The 19,210-nt window shown below is 37.5% G+C and overlaps 2 protein-coding genes and 1 pseudogene across 2 annotated transcripts; 2 read left to right on the top strand and 1 right to left on the bottom strand.

Annotated features, from left to right (window-relative positions):
* Positions 1–706: 706 nt before the first annotated feature.
* LOC143885716 (18S ribosomal RNA) lies at positions 707–990 on the top strand (annotated as a pseudogene).
* Positions 991–8,554: 7,564 nt separating this feature from the next.
* APC10 (anaphase promoting complex 10) lies at positions 8,555–14,533 on the bottom strand. The gene is made up of 6 exons (XM_077386652.1): positions 14,298–14,533; positions 13,314–13,374; positions 13,127–13,219; positions 11,991–12,061; positions 9,160–9,264; positions 8,555–9,074 (listed from the first exon to the last, which is right to left on the bottom strand). The coding sequence occupies exons 1-6, from the start codon at positions 14,471–14,473 to the stop codon at positions 9,005–9,007; spliced, it is 576 nt and encodes a 191-aa protein (XP_077242767.1). The 5' UTR covers positions 14,474–14,533; the 3' UTR covers positions 8,555–9,004.
* Positions 14,534–15,621: 1,088 nt separating this feature from the next.
* RD2 (Adenine nucleotide alpha hydrolases-like superfamily protein) lies at positions 15,622–17,089 on the top strand. The gene is made up of 5 exons (XM_077386653.1): positions 15,622–16,017; positions 16,107–16,186; positions 16,259–16,377; positions 16,652–16,728; positions 16,826–17,089. The coding sequence occupies exons 1-5, from the start codon at positions 15,777–15,779 to the stop codon at positions 16,849–16,851; spliced, it is 543 nt and encodes a 180-aa protein (XP_077242768.1). The 5' UTR covers positions 15,622–15,776; the 3' UTR covers positions 16,852–17,089.
* Positions 17,090–19,210: the final 2,121 nt, after the last annotated feature.

The following is a 19,210-nucleotide window of genomic DNA, read 5'->3' on the forward strand; positions in this document are numbered from 1 at the left end:
AAGCCCAAATAGAACTTACAGTAGATATTGATATTGTATCACACCAAAATCTAAAGCTCTTGTTTCAAAAGGCTGAAACTCACGTACCATACAAAAAAAATATGGGCTTGAATTTAAAAAAAAATGGGGAAAAATGTAGAAAACTGAAAAATGTGAAAAAAAAAAAAAAAAAAAAAATGGGGGGAAAGAAGGTGCTCAGTCTCATATGAATGGATTTGTAGTGTCCTCATATACCCATAAAAGGGGTCGGATTAACGAGAAAACCATCACAGCACCTTCTTTGTATCCCCAAAAACACAAGGGTTCTTTAAAGAGAGGAGGAGAGCATATGTTGCAAATCAAGAACAAGTGATAAAGCAGAAAGGAAAACAAGAAATGTCTAAAAGCTCACAGAGGAATCAGATGCTAAAGAGTAATATGAAAGGAGAAAGGGGATGACTGCGAATGTTGGGGGTTCTTTACAAATATGAAACCCTAAAAAAGACAGGAGCTTTTTCTCTACAAAGTAAAAACTGAAACCCTAAGAAATGAGGATGGAAGTTAGGGTTTTATAGATAGATGTACCTTTGTGGGTGTTTGTGTAAATTACAAAAACCTCCCTCCTTGACCCAAAGACTAACTAAAAGCTTCCTCATGGTGACCGAAATGCCCTCCATGGATGATCTTAATAAAAATGGCCCACCATGACCGTTGATGAAAAAAGATGCACATTAACATGTGTCATTTGGTGTGGTGAGTCTGTTGTTACCTTAGGTCGATCAGAGATTGAAGAAATTTATAGGGATGATTCACCCGCTAGTAATCGCCGGTCAGCCATACGGCGGTGAATTCGTTCCCGGGCCTTGTACACACCGCCCGTCACACTATGGGAGCTGGCCATGCCCGAAGTCGTTACCTTAACCGCAAGGAGGGGGATGCCGAAGGCGGGGCTAGTGACTGGAGTGAAGTCATAACAAGGTAGCAGTACTGGAAGGTGCGGCTGGATCACCTCCTTTTTAGGGAGAGCTAATGCTTGTTGGGTAAGAACATAACTTTTATTTTTTTGGAAATATCTGTTAAGAGGAGCACTGTTTTTAATAAGGTAAAACAACTATGTATTGCATGAACCCACTGACATGTACACCAAATGGGTTCGTGAATATTGTTGGCTATAGACCTGGGAAACGGACGGGTTGAGTTGGGTTACGCGCGGATCATGCGGGTGCGCGTCAAACGGGTTGGGGAATCCCTCCTTGCAATATAATGAGGCACTTAGGAACCCCAATCCAAACTGTCCATTTGATAGGCCATATATTGGATTTATCCCCTCTTCGATTTGGATTTTGAGTAACGATTACGAGCCAAAACTGATTACTGGACTCAATTGTGTTTAATCGAGTCCAACAATTAGTTTTGGGCTCAAAATCGGTTCTCAAAATCCAAAATGAACACGAATACCCGAAAATCTTGTAAACAAATTTGTTCTGTGAGGGAGTAGAAAACCTGTGCTTGGACAGAGATATTACAAATACCAATATCAACTGCTCACCGAAGCGACTGTAAAATGAATACAAGGAACAAGTTACCATCACGTAGTTATAGAGCCATGGCTTGTAAATATACACCAAAAGCACCATTAAGCAACTGCAGGAACAGCAATTAGGGAAAATAGGGAAAAACAGGGGTTGCATTTCGCAACTTTATTTGGATCTGACACGAAGCCCAAAGCCCATAGGTAGAAGCTCTCGAGCCATGAAAGCACCCACAAAGGTTACCATATGGCCTTTGGTTTATGGTAAGAAACTTAGAACCCATAGATACATTATATTGCCTGTCATACAAGCAAGGTACCTGTCAAAGCACAAGAAAGTATGGGTAAAAATGGGTAAATTCATATTTATTGCTTGAGAGACTCCCCAAGTCATGCTCTTTGCTTAATTTGAATCACCATTGGACCAAATGTTTCTTCTCATCACCAACACAACCACAGCAAGCGCTGCAGACCTGCTTCGAGTTCTCCGCTTTTTAAGGTATGCATGTTTAGTTGTGAAGTCTATAACTAGCTTCAACCATGCCCATATTTTTTTGTGTCCACAACTCCAGCACATCATGCTCTAAACAACTCAGGAACCAATCTAGAAACCCACATGGGGCACTTTGCCCATTGGGTCATTAGTCAATGACAGTAACAGACACAGCTCAAAGATTTGCTGAGTTCCACTGTTTCACCTATGATCGTAAGATCTCTTGTTAACATAATTCCTTTTGGGTGACCTTGTTTGATAGGGCTCTTGTCCATAATTCAAGCTTTCAAGTACTCCAATAGAGCTTTCCGGTATGGAGTCTCTCAAGCAATAAATATACTTAGATAACTCAATCCAAATCTTGATGGAGTCTAGTCCACTTGGTCAGTTTTCTGACTTCATCAGTGATACCTAAAATGTCTAAACTTCGATATGAAATATACGTGCGTAAAGGTAGAAGGGCAGAATAATCTTACACTGATAACCTAAATGCACTGTATGGATAAATTGCATATCGCAGCTTTAAAGGACGAAAAGAGTAAAAGCTTTATCCATGACAAAATGAATCATATAGCTTTCCTACAATTGCAAAACTTTTCTACTCAAAACTATATCGCTCCCGATTCAGAACCATGCTATTCTTAGACTATTCATGTTCTGAAGTAGCTTATTTTCTACTGTTTGTTGGTACTCCTGCTCTTTCCTCATTGCAATTAAGCTCTTTCCTCAACCAAATCAATCAAATTTATCCATATGGTTCGCCTGAATGACCAATCCCATAGAAGTATGTTCCCGAATGCTTCTGTTTATTTAGCTAGTGATGAAATTAAAAAAAAATCTGCTCTGCAAAATATCCATATGCATGCTTTCATTTTCTTTTGACAGAATAGAAATGCAAGAACCGCTGGAGTATTTTCATGCTTCGAATGCATTTCCTCTACTTGTAGTAGGGAACATATGTGATGTAGCACCGTGAAGGGAAATTGAGGAAAGGGGAGAAAAGAAGAGAAGAAGAAGAATAAAAGAGAAGACGAATAGGGGACGAAGAATAGAAGAGAATATGAGGAGAAGAAGAATAGAGGAGAAAGAGGAGGAGATGAGAGGAAATTAAAGGGGAGAATCTCAATTTAATTAATCATTCAAAGTTACAAAAAAATTTGTAAAGAGGCCTATATATAGGCAAATAAACAACCTAAAAGATAGAAACCTACTAAAATAAGAATTCCTAAAAATAACATGGAAAATAAAATCCTAGAAACTAATAACATGGAAATAAAAATACTAGAAACTAAATAATGTGGAAATAAATCCTAATATCTACATCAATATGGGTATGGAGAATAAAACAATTGCAGAAGTTCAAGAAGAAAAAGGAGATGGTCCAGACGGAGAAAGTTTTTCGCCCTGGTACTGCACTGATGACACTCTTTATGATGCAGTCAAGCATGTAGTCATTTTTCCAAGCTTTGTATATACATGCAGGGTCACACATGATTGTTAATACTTCCATAGAATGTATGTTTCGTCTTATGATTTGAAGGGCATGGAATTGTGATTTGTGACTAATATACAGATTGACACTTGTTCCAATTGTATGATTACTATTTCATTACCACATAGGAATGCATTGAAAATTGGCTAAATTTTTTATGTTTAAAATTATATTATAGATGAAACTCTTGTTAGGAAAAAATATTAGAATATGAATGGATATATCTAATTTTTTGTATTGTCAAAATCAATAGACGTAAGAGATTTATGATAATTAAAATTTTACTCCCACAGATAGTACAGTAAAATACTTTCATGAAATTCAATCAAATAATACAAATTCTTCACTCAACTATTAACTAAGATACTCTTCTATATCCCTAATTGGCTTCAAAACTTACAGAAGACAGAGGGACTGAAGTCACCTACTCTGCTTGTTTCCATTCTTGAACTGGACACCAAAGCAGACTAATTTGAAGAAAATAATAGTGCAAAGAATTTCCTCCAAATTCACAAAATTTGGTGAAATCATGACTGATGAGGTTGATTTCTCTCTCTCTCTGCTACTGTACAGCTCAATCTTTTTTGCACACAAATATTTTCTCTTGCTATTTGTCAAAATGGCATCATCCTTCCAAGTTGTCTTCCACAGAGAGGAGGTGAAACGTTTGAATGAGTTCATAAAGGCAATTACACCTAAAACTCGATTAATGCAAATCTTCCCCAATTGATGCGTGCCACTTCAGTTAATCATCCATACCTAGTAACATATAATCATTCACATGATCTAGATCATAGTCACAAATACTTGCCCCAGGAATTTCTCAGGAAGTGTATATCTCAGGAGATTTTAAATTTATTTTTGTTACTCTTCAGTTTATATCAGGAAAAAACTGGAAAAATAGACTATATAAAATTATATAATTTAAGAAAATATAAAATAAAAACTATAAAAAATTTATTGAGAACCTGTAGCGAATTTGGGAGAACTTGATAACGCTTATACAAACCGGAGGTTTGTTCGTAGAATCCGAACTAATGAGTCACACCGTGAAGCTTTGGGAGAGAGTAATTGAGCATAGACTAAGAAAAGAGACTAAGTGTCAGATAATCAGTTTGGCTTCATGCCCGGACAATCAACTATGGAAGCTATCTTCTTAATTAGGACGTTAATGGAGAGATTTAGAGAAAATAAAAAGGACCTTCATATGGTTTCTATTGATTTGGAGAAAGTGTATGATAGGGTTCCCAGGAATTTTATATGATGAGTCCTTGAAATGAAAAAAATGCCTTCTAAATATGTTGATGTGATTAAGGATATATACGATGGAGCAGTAACTAGTGTCAGAACCACGAATGGCATGTCTAGTGAGTTTCCAATTACAATAGGACTGCACCAAGGATCAACTCTAAGCCCTTATCTTTTTACACTAGTTATGGATGACCTTACAGAGGGTATCCAGGATAAGGTGCCGTGGTGTATCTTATTTGCAGATGACATAGTATTAATCGAAGAAACCAAAGCAGGAGTAAATGCTAAGTTAGAGTTATGAAGAACTACTTTGGAATCCAAAGGTTTTAGACTGAGTAGGACTAAGACAGAATATATGGAATGCAACTTTAGTAATGCAAGGAAGCGGGATGAGGATGTAGTAAATATGACTGGACAGGAGGTACCCAAGAGGGATATCTTTCGCTATCTTGGTTCAATTCTACACGAGGAAGGAGAGATTGAAGAGGATGCTAACCATAGAATAATAGTAGGTTGGTTGAAGTGGAAGCTTGCCCCAGGAGTTCTGTGCGACCGTAAAATCCCTACCAAGTTGAAGGGAAAGTTTTATAAGACAGCTGTGAGGCCAGCCATGCTGTACGGCTCGGAATGTTGGGCCACTAAGAAACAACATGTGCATAAGATGAGTGTAGCGGAGATGCGAATGCTTAGATGGATGCGAAACACAAGGTTAGATAGAATTAAAAATGAAGACATTCGTAAAAAAGGTGGGGGTGGCACCAATTGAGGAGAAGATGAGAGAGCACCGCTTAAGATGGTTTGGACATATCCAACGTAGGCCTTTGGATGCTCTGGTGAGAAGAGGCGACTCGTACCAAATTGATGGAGTAAAAAGAGGTAGGGGCAGACCGAAAACAACTTGCGTAGAAACAATGAGGGAAGACTCGATAGCTAGGAACATAACAGAGATCATGACCTTAGATAGGATAGAATGGAAGAAAATGATCCACGTAGAAGAACCCAACTAGAGCCAGGATTAGAGCCGGATAGATTCCTTTCACATTCTTCATGAAGTTTTTCTAAAGGATTCATTTAGCCGACCCGAACTAGTTTGGGACAAAGGCTTTGTTGAGTTGAGTTGAGTTAAGATGAGTTGAGTAAAAATTATTGTGATATCACAATATTTTTCACTATATATCGTATATATAAAAAAATCAAGGATTTTTTTAAAATCCCAGGATTATTTTGGGGTTTTGTCGTTTTATCAAAATAATTAAAAAAATCAGCAGAAAATCAGCAATTACAAAATTTTGTTCGCATCCACTTTCTGTAGTCGCAATTTTGGTTTAACCAAATGCTACAGATGCAGGAAAATGGCGAATTTAAAAAAAGTCAAGGAATGTTCGGGAAATGTATATAAATAATACTAAAATTTACAATCAATGTGTATGCATGAGGATATGTGTGTGAAGGTGTCAGACATTACAAGCCTAGAAAAGCCAACATGCGACACATACAGTTTGTACTATAATGCTGAAATATTCACATTGTCCATAACAGTAAAGGATAGAGAAAATGCATCTAGACAAGTAGAACTACATCAAAACCGCGCGCACGCGCACATACACACACAGGCTCCTGATGTTGGCACTACCATGGTAGTGCAAATATCAGCTGCCTATATATATATATATATATATATATATATGAGAAAACGGTTCCTACACATATGTGTAGATAAGTTATCTACACACTAGCTTAAAATACAGTGGGGGCCACATTATTTGGGTGATCTAAACCATTCATTTTTAAGGCCCTCACATAGATAGGGTGTCCATAAAAAATCAGATCCGTAGGATCATCCTAACCATTCGAACTGTGGAGGCAAAAAATGGACTAAATTGTGAAGGTTTAAAGACATCCATTTTACCTCCACAAATCGTAGGGTTGGGATGATCCTATGGATCTGATATTTTGTAGACACCCTATCTATGTGAGGGCCTTTAAAATGGATGGCTTGGATCACCCAAACAATGTGGGTCCCCACTGTATTTTAAGCTAGTGTGTAGAGAACTCTCTACACATATGTGTAGGAACCGTTTTCTCTATATATATATATATATATATATATATATATAGAGAGAGAGAGAGAGAGAGAGAGAGAAAACGGTTCCTACACATATGTGTAGAGAGTTCTCTACACACTAGCTTAAAATACAGTGGGGGCCCACATTGTTTGGGTGATCCAAGCCATCCATTTTAAAGGCCCTCACATAGATAGGGTGTCTACAAAAAATCAGATCCATAGGATCATCCCAACCCTACGATTTGTGAAGGTAAAATGGATGTCTTTAAACCTTCACAAATTAGTCCACTTTTTGCCTCCACAATTTGAATGGTTAGGATGATCCTACGGATCTGATTTTTTGTGGACACCCTATCTATGTGAGGGCCTTTAAAATTGATGGCTTGGATCACCCAAACAATGTGGGCCCCCACTGTATTTTAAGCTAGTGTGTAGAGAACTCTCTACACATATGTGTAGGAACCGTTTTCTCATATATATATATATATATATATATATATATACTAGCAAAAAACCCCGTGCAATGCACGGGCCGACAAAGAATTGTATAGACCACATCATAGGTTGATCTAAACCGTCCATGTGATGGAACACAACATAAATAGGTTGTGCCCCAAAAATCATTTCCATAGGCTGATCCTAGCCCTCCAATCTATAGAGGTTTCCATAATTCCTCTTCAATCGGATGGTTACGATCACCCTATAGATTTTTTATTAAAAAAGCATAAAGGAGGGGGGTAAGATTGAAATTATGTGACTTTAATGGGTGCCTTTGTTAAAAAGCATAAAGGATGGGGTAGGATTGAAAATATGTGGGTTGAATGGGTGCATTTGTTAAAAAAAGTCAAAAATTCTCATAGAATTTTCAAAAAATTCAAAAAATTCTCTTCTTTTCTCTTCTACCATATATATATATATATATATATATATATATATATATATATATATATATATATATATATATATATATATATATATATATATATATGAGGAAAATGATTGTGAGCTTGAAGCTCATATAGCTTATATGAGCTTGAGGGCCCAAACACATATGGGCCCACATTGTTAGGATGATCCAAAGCATTCATTTGAAAGGCCCTTACATAGATAGAGTGTGTATAAAAAATCAGCTCCATAGGATAATCCTAACCCATCCAAAAGTGGAGGGCAAAATGGACAGACACCGTTTGCCACAAATCTGCCCATTTTTGCCCTCCGCTTTTGGAGTGGTTAGGATGATCCAATGGGCTGATTTTTGGTACACACCCTATCTATGATGGGGCCTTGCAAATGAATGGTTTGGATCACCACAAAAAATGTGGGACCCATGTGTTTGGGCCCTCAAGCTCATATGAGAGAGAGAGAGAGAGAAAAAAAAAAAAAATTTGTTCACCATTTTTTTGGTGCGCTTAAGTTGTTATAACGCCTCCCATTCGTTTAAATTTTTGGGTCCCGCTAAAGCACACCAATGGAGGTGTTATAACAACTTAAGCGCATCAACACTTTTCTCATATATATATATATATATATATATATATATATATATATATATATATAGGGGTCTGTTATTGCAACCCATGAACCTAGGCACTTACATCGTATTCCTATTGATTTAGTGTTATACCTTTTATGTACAAGACAAACTGATATGGGTAGATGCACCAGATTTTAAGATGGCAATACCCTACATTCATTCATACCATTCAAAAAAAATAAAAATACCCTACATTTATGTGACCAGAATGCAAGAAATATATAATCAATCTTCTTTATTCAGTCATATTAACATGCATCCAAGATCTGTCTTCGAAAGGTGAACTTTTTAAGTAGTGGAATTTCACTGATTAAGCAAAAAGATTTGATTACTTCTTATACAAAGCAGCAATGCTATTGTTAAGAAAATGAGGTCCCATGAAGGTTCTGTGGATATGGACTGTCGCCAAATACCTAATTTGATGCTTTGTACAACTACAACAACCTAAATTATTGATGCTCTCCAATACCAAGCAAAATTATCAAGAACTATGCCAAAATGTATGTCTAGAATACATTTACCATAATCTTCTGCTATAAAAGTCATCCCCAAGCTTCAAAACCATGCAATCTCTAGGCACTTTTGGATCAAGGACTATGTTCTACTTTTGGTAACAGCTCTGGCCTCCAGGTAAACGTAGTAACCAATTCCAATAGTTTTCATCTTACAGAAGAGTAAGTGATGAACTCCCTTGAAGTAAACTCAAATGGTTGGTGGGGAATGGGGTTCCTGTAACAGACCATAATAATTAAAGAAAGCCTCAGTAGGGAGACCAGTGTGCAAGAAGCAAAAAAGTTCGAAAATGCAGACATACGGTCGAGGCCCATAAATTTTGATCTGGCGCACATGGGTATCCCTCCCATTTAGGTGATTAGACAGCACAGCAAGTTGTAGCATGAATGTATTGATAAATGCTTCTCTGCAATGCGGGGAAACAAAGTGTAAATGGATATTGTTTGACTAAAGCATAATATAATGTATTATACTGAATGAATATCTCCAGATGCCTAATGGAACCCACACAAAACTCTCCCATCTGTGACATTCTTACCCAGTTACTAAAGCAATTTTATCTTTCAAACCTTATCCATAAATTTTGAGGCAAATTCAATACCAAATAGGTGGCAAGCACCCGTAAACAACAGTAATTACTGGAACAGGTGATTGCCTACTTACCAAAAAAGAAAATAATCACTAGCAAGAAATTCTTTTTAAACCAGGTGTCCAACATGGAAGTTTATTGGGGTTCATTGTGAGAAATAAGTAAGAACACTGCAAAAAGATCACAGCATCCCAGTAGAAAATCAATTTCAGTGGTCCTGAAGTGAGGGTTCATCTCAGAATGCCCTAGAATGTCAGTAGACTAAAAGCCCGAGTTCAAAGTGTTACGATACACAGCTTTGGAATATAATTGAATTGTGAGATAGAGCGTCTAAATTTAACAACTTGCTTTCCAAGAACCCTATGCCGTGGATTTTGCGCTTTGATAATTAAAAAAGGTGAGGCAGTCTCAATGTCGAGCAATTTTCATGGTTCAAAGTTCAAATCTGGCCAAATTTCCATTGTAACTTCAATAAAAACAAGTTGGCAAGCACTTCCTTAAACATTTGTTTTCCCAATTCTCACGAAACATATCATAAAAATTGGAACAAGTAACTACATAATAGTCGTAAAATTCATTTTATTTAGATCAAAACGGATGAAACATCTCGTCCCAGTTGGATCAGAAATTCGTTCCGTATTGGGCTGTTCTGTTCCGTTTTGTTTGTTTTGAATGAAACAAGGTGGAACACTCTGTTTCGGAAATCACCTTGTTTTGAATGAAGCAAGGTGAAATGCCCTGTTTCGGAAATCACTAATTTTTTGAAATTAACAGAAATGCACTTTAACGGCTATTTTTTGGTTTATTCTTACCATTTTAACCTTATTTTGAACAGAACAGGGTGAAACACCCTTCACTCCTCCAGTTCCAGCCAAAATGCTCTGACACCAGTAAACTACAGGTTTTCAAGGACTACAAGATCAAAGATCAGTAAACAGTAGCATTGAAACCAACCATGAAACCTACCTCTTCATTATTAAATCAACATTGTAATGCCGAATGATCGAGTTCAACTAAAAATGTTTTGGTCTAGAAGTTTATGTTTCGGGATGTAGATACTCTCCCACTATGGTCGAATGTAAAAACAAAGATAAAGGATCTCCTTAGGTTACTCAGTCTTTCTCAATGTACACCCCTTATTAGGATTATTTTATCTTTGTTTCTAAAAATGAACCTTTTTTAATATCAATGATTTATTAAGAAAAGCTGCCAAGGTGGCCAAGTACAAGCTAAACAAAAGAAAAGTGTGAAAAAACCTATAGAAGATCAAGGGAGAAGAGAAGGTGAACACCACCCCCCCCCCCCCCCCCCCCACCCCCCCCAAAACAACGTGCTCCGTACTGCACTTATGCATATTACTCGAAGCGCCGGGGAGACAGCCTACTCACCATCCCATTGGGGGTTTGAGAAACCCGATCAGAGTAGGAGATGTGTTACCAGTGGTGATGGGAGTCTCTTTTCAAGTTTCCACTTATTCAGATTGGGCGTTTTCCATTTTCTATTTTTATTATGCTGTTCTCATTTTGCGACAGCACGTCCACCCCTTTTTTGGTATTTTCTTTCTTAAATAAAGTTTATGGTTGACAATCATGGAGAATTTGAAGACAATGGTTCGATAAGAGTAACATTGTTTCCATCATGGAGCGCATGTGGAGGTGATCTCGCTCTCTGTTGTTGACATTTATTGGAGTATCCAGTTGATTGGCTAACGGTATTGAACTCCCCAAACCAGATACTTATGTCAGATATTCTTTGGCATTTTAAGAATTAGAAACGTAGGCAATTGATTGAGCTTTTAGTAGCTTTTATCATCATACTTCATCGCTCAATATGTCTCAAATAAGAAGCCATGCATTGAGTCCTCAATGAAAGAATCAACGAAAAACTTCCTATGCCCTACTTCCATGGCATGGGGAAGTGGCAATTTAAGCTACTAATTATGGTGTTTAAACAAGCTGGAGCCAAGGTCTCATTTGTTTGAGCACTTGGTGGCCGCTATTACCTGTGTTTTGCTATGATTACAGGCTTCCTATCAAAGGGAGAAATAGGGAAAAGAATATCCCTCTATTTTGCTATTAGAGCACAAGGAAATAGCAGATCAATGCCAAATAAACAGCAATCGCCATAACTTTGCACCAATTTCTAATCACTGCTAAAAAATTAATAAAATCCTAAAAGTTTCCTATGCTCTACATTTCTCCTAAAAGCATATATGTAACACAACCTACAGAAATAAGTGAATCTCTATAAGGCATTCAGCCAATGGAACCTCAACGAAAGAAAATTTTGACATCAGCAGATCTCGTAACTAATATGCCATTATGCCTGCAATAGTACAAAACAGATATGTGAAGGAAATCAAAGAAACCAATGTCAATGATTCTGGCATAGTGATACGAACAATGATGTTGGAGATCCAATGAATAAGTAGATGCAACAGGCAGATCTAATAAAGTAAGAATATAGAAGTATCTACATGGGACATCTAACAAAGATCTCGTGAACTAACACAGACATCTAACAATCACAAGGATAAGGCTTACCGGGGATCAGTTCCAGACAAGGATATATAAACCCATCCGATTGGCTTGACAAGTTCCACAGTTTTTATCTCCTGGAAAATTCAGATGTAGCATGTAAAATATTAATAAAGATCAAAGAACATAAATCTTACAACAATGTATAAAAATAAATCTTACCTCTACGTCCAAAAGTCAATAATTTTAGAGAGATTATTAAGGTTTGAGGGCACTTAAACAACCCAGGAAAGTAGCTCCAAATTTGGATAGACAAAGGGCAATGTATAAAAATATGTACCGGGTTTCACCGGGGAGGGGCAGGTTAAAGCCATAGGAAGAATATGCTACCCAAATACCCAAGAAGTCTTTCAGAGGACCAAAAAATACAATCTGTCTACCCACAAAATTTCCTTTGATATATTGGTCGCCAGTGAGGAAACTACTATTATGTTCGTGAAGGTGACCCTTGACAATCTCGGTCGAGGGGTATTTGTTGCTTCTTTTCCTATATATATATATATGAGAAAAGTGTTCATGCGCTGCAGCGCAGGGACGTTATCTGCGCTTAAGTGGTTTATACCACCTACCATTGGTTCGTTTAGCGGGTCCACCTTTGCGGGCCTAGAAAAAGCGACCAATGCGAGGCGTTATAAACCACTACAGCGCGGGGAACTCCCTGCACTGCAGCGGAAGAACTCTCTCTCTCTCTCTCTCTCTCTCTCTCTCTCTCTCTCTCTCTCTATATATATATATATATATATATATATATATATATATATATATATATATATAATTTACTTTTATGATAATGGTCTATTCAGTACTGGGCGAGTAATATCTCAGAAGTCAGATCCACCCACAACGTTGATGAAATATCAAGTGTGTTGATTATAGAAGTTACGCAAGAATCTTGGCACACAATTCAAAAATTCAAGATTACCAGGGAGGAAACTACCATTATGTTCATGATGATGGCCATTGACCATCTCGGTCGAGGTGTATCTTTTGCTTCATTTCTATAATGAAATTTCCACCATTCGAAACAAACAATATTATATTCACAGCACCTCCAAATTAGACTTCAACGCACTTGTCTAAAGCATAGTGGTCAGAGATTAAGTATCTAATAACTTTAATATCAGTAAAAAGCAAAGTGGTACCTTCAAGTTGTGGAAGCCATCACCTGCCCGAACAGAAATCTTGCTCGGGGTATAGCTCTCATCAAGCTTGAAGTCGACATAGAGTACAAGTAGCTGAAGAAAAGGTGTTACAACTCGCTAGCATCAGATTAAAAGCAGAATCCATGTACTTTAAAATGCAAATCCAACAGAAACAGCGGATACCTACTTGCAACCTCACTTTCTTTTGGAACTGGATATTGACTAGATGGGGTTGAGCACCATCTGACCTGGAACAATAAAAATAATAGCGTACGTAAGTATACTCTCTGATACAGCATCTTTAGAACCAAGTTCAAAACACCTGCAATAGTTACAAATCTATACTTTGGCACATCTAGTTTAAAATAAAATGAGCAAAAAAACTTGTTATGATTCACTTTCGTTTCCATTACTTTTGGGGTGATTTCAATATACTTGGCATCAAAGGATTTGAAAGTGGACCTGGAGTACAATAACAGAACGATCGGATACAAACCTTAAAAAGCATTAAAGTAATGCAATTCCCTTTAGAGAAAGCAACAATATATATTAAAAAAAAAACATTCATATCTATGATTTTGTGAAATATTTGTCTCTTGTTTTTTGGTTAAAGCATGCATCAGTTCTCACTTCTCAGTTCTCACCATCAAGTGATCTTTTTGTTTCTTATTCCTAAGCAGAGAGATGTGCTGAGATTGAGATAACAAAACACAGAATTGAACAGCTAGTTGCGAGCCAACGTGGCGTTTGTATTCATGGATTTTATAATCCAGGATTGTAAAATCCTAGATTATAGTTTACAAGCTAAAACCTACATTTTATAAGCTAAAACTTGGATTTTATCAGCTAAAACCTGCATTTTACAATCCTGAAGATGTACAATCCAGGTTTTAAATTATAAAATCCCGGTTTTAGCTTGTAAAATTCAGGATTTTAGAATCCTAGGTTATAAATAGTTGTATCCAAACGGTTAGTTTTCCTCTGATTTCCATAGAGAGTTTAGCAATCTTTGATTAAAAGTGGAAAAGATATTTGAGGAATCCAAAACATGAAATCTAGGGTCGTCTCTTTATGGGAACAAAAAACAAATTACAAACCCTAACCTACTCAATAAATCACTATTCTAGAACAGAGAGAGAGAGAGAGAGAGAGAGAGAGAGAGAGAGATTACTGCCAGTAGGTATCGAGGTTATCGTCGCGAAGAGCAAGGACGCCATTGCCGGGCTTACAAGAGCTGACACTCCAAGCTGCCTTCTTAGCCATCTCCCTCAGATGTTCGTCGATTACCAGATTCTGATTCCCCACCAGCTTTCCTTCTTCCTCCCCATCCGACTCTGTTGTCGCCATTTCCCACTCTCTTCTCCCCTCCCACCTGTTTGCTCTTTCTTCAATCCTTCCTCTTCTATTTCTTTAACACACATTTTTATCTCGTGAATGGCCGTATCGTCTAGTATTTGTTTTCAAAAAGGACCGTACGGCCCATCCGGTTTTTTGTTAGCTGCCCGAGCGGGTATGCTCGTGTTAGCGGTACCATGCAAGCACTGTCCTTGATATTTGATCCAACAGCTGCACAGTTTTAAAGATGCTGCTGTTAGATCCAATATCAATAGTTATGCCTCTTACACGAGTGTACCTGCTCTGGCACCATATAATTTCTAAAAAGATACCCTTGAGTTTTTATACGGTGTAAGCCCTTATAGTCCCGTAACTCTCAAAAAGTACTGTACAAACCACACTATTGGATGATCCAAATCGTCCATGTGATGGGCCACTATGTAAATAGGTGGCGCCCGAAAAATCATTTCTATAGGATGATCCCAACCCTCCGATCTATAGAGGAACTGCATATTATGGAAACCTCTATAGATTGTAGGGCTAGGATCATTCTATGGAAATGATTTTTCAGGAACAACCTATTTACATTGTGTTCTATCACATGGATGGATTGGATCATCGAATGATTTGGTCCTTACAGTAGGTTTTGAAAAATAGGGGACTATAAGGGCTTGATGGCATCCAAAAGAGACCCTTTAGATATATAACTGGGATTGATTCATTGACGCTAATATCTCTTGATCTTGACACTTTGATCAAGAGAAGTCCTACTTGGGTTTTCTGTAGAAGGAGGTAAGCCATTGATTTTAGCAGCTCTTGATTCTAACGGATGAGATCTAAGCAAACCAGAAAGGACCTACCAAATAAACAGCTTAGACTAAGGCTCCGTTCACTTGTGTTCCCTGGAAAGCAAATCCCTAGAAAACAGCTCCTTTTTTCCTTGACAAGACAGAATTCTGGTGTTCACTTGCTTTACAGGGAAAATAGAATTACATGTGGAATTTCTGCAATAAGTCAGAAACAGTTAAGAGAAACATTTTCCTGCACAGATTCCCTGAATTTCTTTTTCTAATGCCACGTCGGATTTCCGGGAAATATTTTCTTTTCCTTTCCAGGAAAACAAGTGAACAGAACCTACGAGTGTCCAAAATTCAACACTAGAAGTCATTTCCGAGCTAAAGTAGAAGACAGAGCAGTAGCACATACAGCCGCCTCGTTTTCTTCTTCACACAAAGGAAAAAGATACCATTTCTATTTTGTTTCTTCTTTTTGGTTGTTCTGGGTTGTGAGGAATTCTTAATTTTCAAAGGGAGACATGTCGATACACACAGTAATAGAAGAGGAAGAGGAGTATAGCTGGAGGGAGGTGAATCTGCCTTCTTTGATACCGGTAATTCATGAGCCAGAGCTAGAGAGAGAAACAGGAGAGAGAAGAAGAGGGAGAGACGTCCTCATAGCCATAGATCATGGCCCCAAAAGCAAACACGCTTTCGATTGGGCCATCGCCCATTTCTGCCGGCTCGCTGACACTATCCACCTCGTCCATGCCGTTACCAGTAATCAATTATTCAAACCATTAAATTCTGATTCTCAGAATGCTTCTACTGATTCTGATTCTCGTTTCTTTTGCTTTTTATTTGTTGAGGTTTGGAAAATCAGATCGTTTATGAGGCGACTCGGGAACTGATGGAGAAGCTTCAGGTGGAGGCGTTTCAAGTGGCTATGGTGAGTTGAGTTTTATGTATGGTTTTTCCTTTTATTCGTGCGGATATTGAGATGGGTTTTTTTTGTGTTTAGGTGAAAACTGTGGCTCGGATCGTGGAAGGAGACTGTGGGAAGGCTATATGCAAGGAGGCTGAAAGGCTGAAGCCCGTTGCCGTGGTCATGGGAACCAGAGGAAGGAGCTTAATCAAAAGGTCTTTCTCTTCTTCTTTTGGCTACCTACTGATATTCGCACTACCATTTTTTTTATAATGACCCGAATTCAATTTGTCCTTTCTGTTTTAATTGGCTGTGCTTAGATCGTTTTGGGAATCGTAATAACTAATTTTGACAACTAACTAAAGAATAAAAGACAAGGTGAGTTAGGCTCATTATCAAAACTTGGTAGTGCCAATATCACCAGCCCATTATCAACCTTCCCAGAGAATAAAACAAAATACCAATAACAATCATGTGGGTTTCTTCCAGTGTCTTGCAGGGAAGTGTTACTGAATATTGCTTCCACAACTGTAAATCTGCTCCCATTATAGTTGTACCAGGGAAAGGTATCTCCCCATCTCTTATTTTACATCTAATTGATACTTCTTGAATTATCTTCAGCTTCTTCTGATTTCATTTTATTTTTCTCTCTCTGTTTGGCAGATGCAGGAGAAGAATCAGTGATCTAAAAAACATAGATGTTTGAGTTCCCATTATGCTTTTTTGTTTGCTTCTGAAATTTTGGAATTTCTTTGTTTGTTTGTCATGGGTGTATAAAAGCTTTACTGCCATTTTTTTTCCTTTTTATATGCTTGTGTAATATTGACTTAGAGGGAGATTTGTGTCTACAGTTACAGATGCCATAAGCTTAAAAATTGGGCACATCAAATGATTTATGGTGCAACAATGCTGCACTCTTTTTAGTCAGGATGACTTTAGCCACTGTTCTAAGCAACAGCAAAATTTCCTAAATATTTGAAAAATTCTTTAAAAAAATCATTAGTTTTGATGCCCGTTCTAACTTCTAAAAATGGAGAATATTTCAAGGGGAATGATATTTCCCCCCTCTGACGGATAAAATCCCCCGCTTTAATGTTATTCGTTAAGTTTTAAAGGCAAAGAAAAACGTTAAAAGGGGTGATTTTATTCTCAAGCAGTGAGCCATTCTCACATAAACCGTTAAAGGGGGGGATTTTATCAGTTTAAGGAGGGGAAATATCATTTCCCTATTTCAAATGTTCTCGTGTTTTTTTTGAATTAGATGCTAATATTCCAAATTAAGACCGAAACTTCGGAGTTAAAATTGAATTTTATTAATAATTTGTTAATTTCTCATTTATTCTTTTTGATCTTGTGAAAATTCAAAATTATTGAGAGACATTGTAGTGAACTGAACTCACATCTTCATACAATCACTCATACAACCTTCCATTTTTTGTCTTATTTTAATAGATATCATTGACAAGAAAGTTTCTAATATGTGAAATCAAGACCATTGATCTCGTAGAACATCAAAAGGTTACCTGCATGATCTTGGTTCTATTCCGAACGGACATCCCAGGCGTAAAATAAAGAACTAAAAAAATCAATAATTTATCTCTTCTTGGAAGTATTTAGGCCAATAAATTGTAAGATCTAATGTGGGCAGTACTAGGGCCAATAAAGAGATAGGGTCATCTGATTTAAAAGAGACAGTACTTGGCCAATAAATTGTAAGATATAATGTGGGCAATGCATCTCATCCTTATTGAGATATGGATGATTAGTGTAGCCCTAAGTTCAATAACATCAAGATTAGAGGTTGGTTAAATTGATTAAGCTAATTAGAATTCTATATATTATGGGTGAAAGTCAAAGATGTATGATCTGAATTCCATGCTAGCGCAACTTTCTTTTTAGCATTTCCACATTAGATACACATTATGTAGATAGAAAAAAGTGTTTTTCCTGGAAATTTATCAAAATCATTTCCGGAATTTTTCTAAGATAGCCTTGTTGAATTATACCTCAAATCAAAGTTTCTAAGGATGGTCAAGCTAAAATGAAGAGGATTGCTTGGAAAAACATTAGAGAAAGAGGAGGCTCTAGCCACTCTTGAACCCCATGACACTGAAAATTGCAGGGTGTGAAAGTAACTAGAGACCCCGCTAATAATTTTATAGAACATTAGTTAAAAAATATCATAATTCTTAACCTATTTTGCATGCAGATCGTAGTACATACAAGGAGAGAGAATGGGTCACAAGCGATATAAGACTATGGATTGGATACCTATCAAGAAATGAAAGACGAAAAGAGAAACATGAAATAGCCTAGCCAGATTTGATTGCAAATATCCAACTTTTCTCCTGGTTTTGGACTGGTAGAACAGAGAGCACCTTTCTCATGCATTGTAGTACACAAGAAAGGAAGAAAGACCACTTTCATGGGATAGAAAGTATAATAAAAACACACATGCCCGGTTACGTGCCTAGTTGGCCGTAAAACAAATAAACAAAGAGAAAATAGAGGAGACGTAGAGAGGTTGATTCGCGGCCACTGGACCTTCTAAAGGTTCAATTCGAGAGGAACCAATGACTCTCAAGAAACACAAGTTTCTTGTTTGGTTGCTAAATTCTCTCTACTTCCATCATTATATAACTACTTAAATACAAGCACAAAGGTAGTTATACATCATCAATCCATTTGCCCACTTACAAGAGACACCATCAACAACAAGACCCGCTACCCAAAATACACAAGTGATAACCACATAATAACTACATCACTAGGCCATATACACTATAATAACACGTGCACATATCGAGCCCCCAAACACATAAATGTAATGTGATGGGTAAGAACTAACTTACCCCGATGCAGTTTGGTGGGTAACATGTAGTGTCGCAGAGAAGGTGATGCTCCCAATTTCCTTTTTGGTTGTCTGTCTTTGGCAAGGTACTGCTTCAGCTGCCATTAGCGCCACGTTAATGGGCTCTTACCGAAGCAAAACCATGTTTCTGCACCAATTCACTAATCCCCCCCCCCCCCCCCCCCCCCCCCCCCCTC

The sequence above is a fragment of the Tasmannia lanceolata genome, unplaced genomic scaffold (genome assembly GCF_043159265.1).
Source record: "Tasmannia lanceolata isolate RefF3 unplaced genomic scaffold, GAP_Taslan_0.1 ptg000008l, whole genome shotgun sequence".
Classification (NCBI taxonomy): Eukaryota; Viridiplantae; Streptophyta; class Magnoliopsida; order Canellales; family Winteraceae; genus Tasmannia; species Tasmannia lanceolata.

Coding starts and splice junctions, on each gene's coding strand:
- APC10 (XM_077386652.1), bottom strand. CDS start 14,473: ATGGCGACAACAGAGTCGGATGGGGAGGAAGAAGGAAAGCTGGTGGGG. Junction 13,375..14,297: donor AACCTCGATACCTACTGGCA/GTAATCTCTCTC, acceptor TTATTGTTCCAG/GTCAGATGGTGCTCAACCCC. Junction 9,075..9,159: donor AAAATTTATGGGCCTCGACC/GTATGTCTGCAT, acceptor GGTCTGTTACAG/GAACCCCATTCCCCACCAAC.
- RD2 (XM_077386653.1), top strand. CDS start 15,777: ATGTCGATACACACAGTAATAGAAGAGGAAGAGGAGTATAGCTGGAGG. Junction 16,018..16,106: donor CCTCGTCCATGCCGTTACCA/GTAATCAATTAT, acceptor TTATTTGTTGAG/GTTTGGAAAATCAGATCGTT. Junction 16,729..16,825: donor TATAGTTGTACCAGGGAAAG/GTATCTCCCCAT, acceptor TCTGTTTGGCAG/ATGCAGGAGAAGAATCAGTG.